This window comes from Geospiza fortis, unplaced genomic scaffold, assembly GCF_000277835.1.
Source record: "Geospiza fortis unplaced genomic scaffold, GeoFor_1.0 C12952490, whole genome shotgun sequence".
Classification (NCBI taxonomy): Eukaryota; Metazoa; Chordata; class Aves; order Passeriformes; family Thraupidae; genus Geospiza; species Geospiza fortis.
Window position 1 is genome coordinate 1 of NW_005073847.1, and position 339 is coordinate 339.

The window sequence follows — 339 nt, forward strand, 5'->3', positions numbered from 1 at the left end:
GCGAAAGCAGGGGTTGCAGTAGTGCAGCCAGGCCCCGGCATCGCCCGGCGCAGCCGAGCCGATCCAGCCCGGCACCTTGTGGAAGCCGTAGCGGTAGAGCTGCCGCACGAAGCTGCGGAACTGCGTGGCCCTGAAGGTGTGCGGCACCGGGGCCGGCCCGTGGCCACGGCCCCCGTGGGCGTGGCCCGAGCTGAGCAGCTCTCGCTCCAAGAGGGAGCGGTCGATGAGCAGCCCCTGGGCGCGGCGGTCCCAGCGCACGGAGCGGACGCGGGGGCTGTTCACCAGGCGCCAGAGCTTGGCGGGGAAGGTGCGGGCGCTGAGCCCGGCGGGCAGCGGCAG

At 74.3% G+C, this 339-nt stretch overlaps 1 protein-coding gene across 1 annotated transcript; it reads right to left on the reverse strand.

The window, feature by feature from the left end:
* Positions 1–75: 75 nt before the first annotated feature.
* LOC106632215 (heat shock factor protein 5-like) lies at positions 76–336 on the reverse strand (the record flags this gene model as incomplete). The annotated part of the gene is made up of 1 exon (XM_014311728.1): positions 76–336. A coding segment is annotated over one exon (261 nt), but the record flags the coding sequence as incomplete, so codon positions are not given.
* Between the last annotated feature and the right edge of the window lie 3 nt (positions 337–339).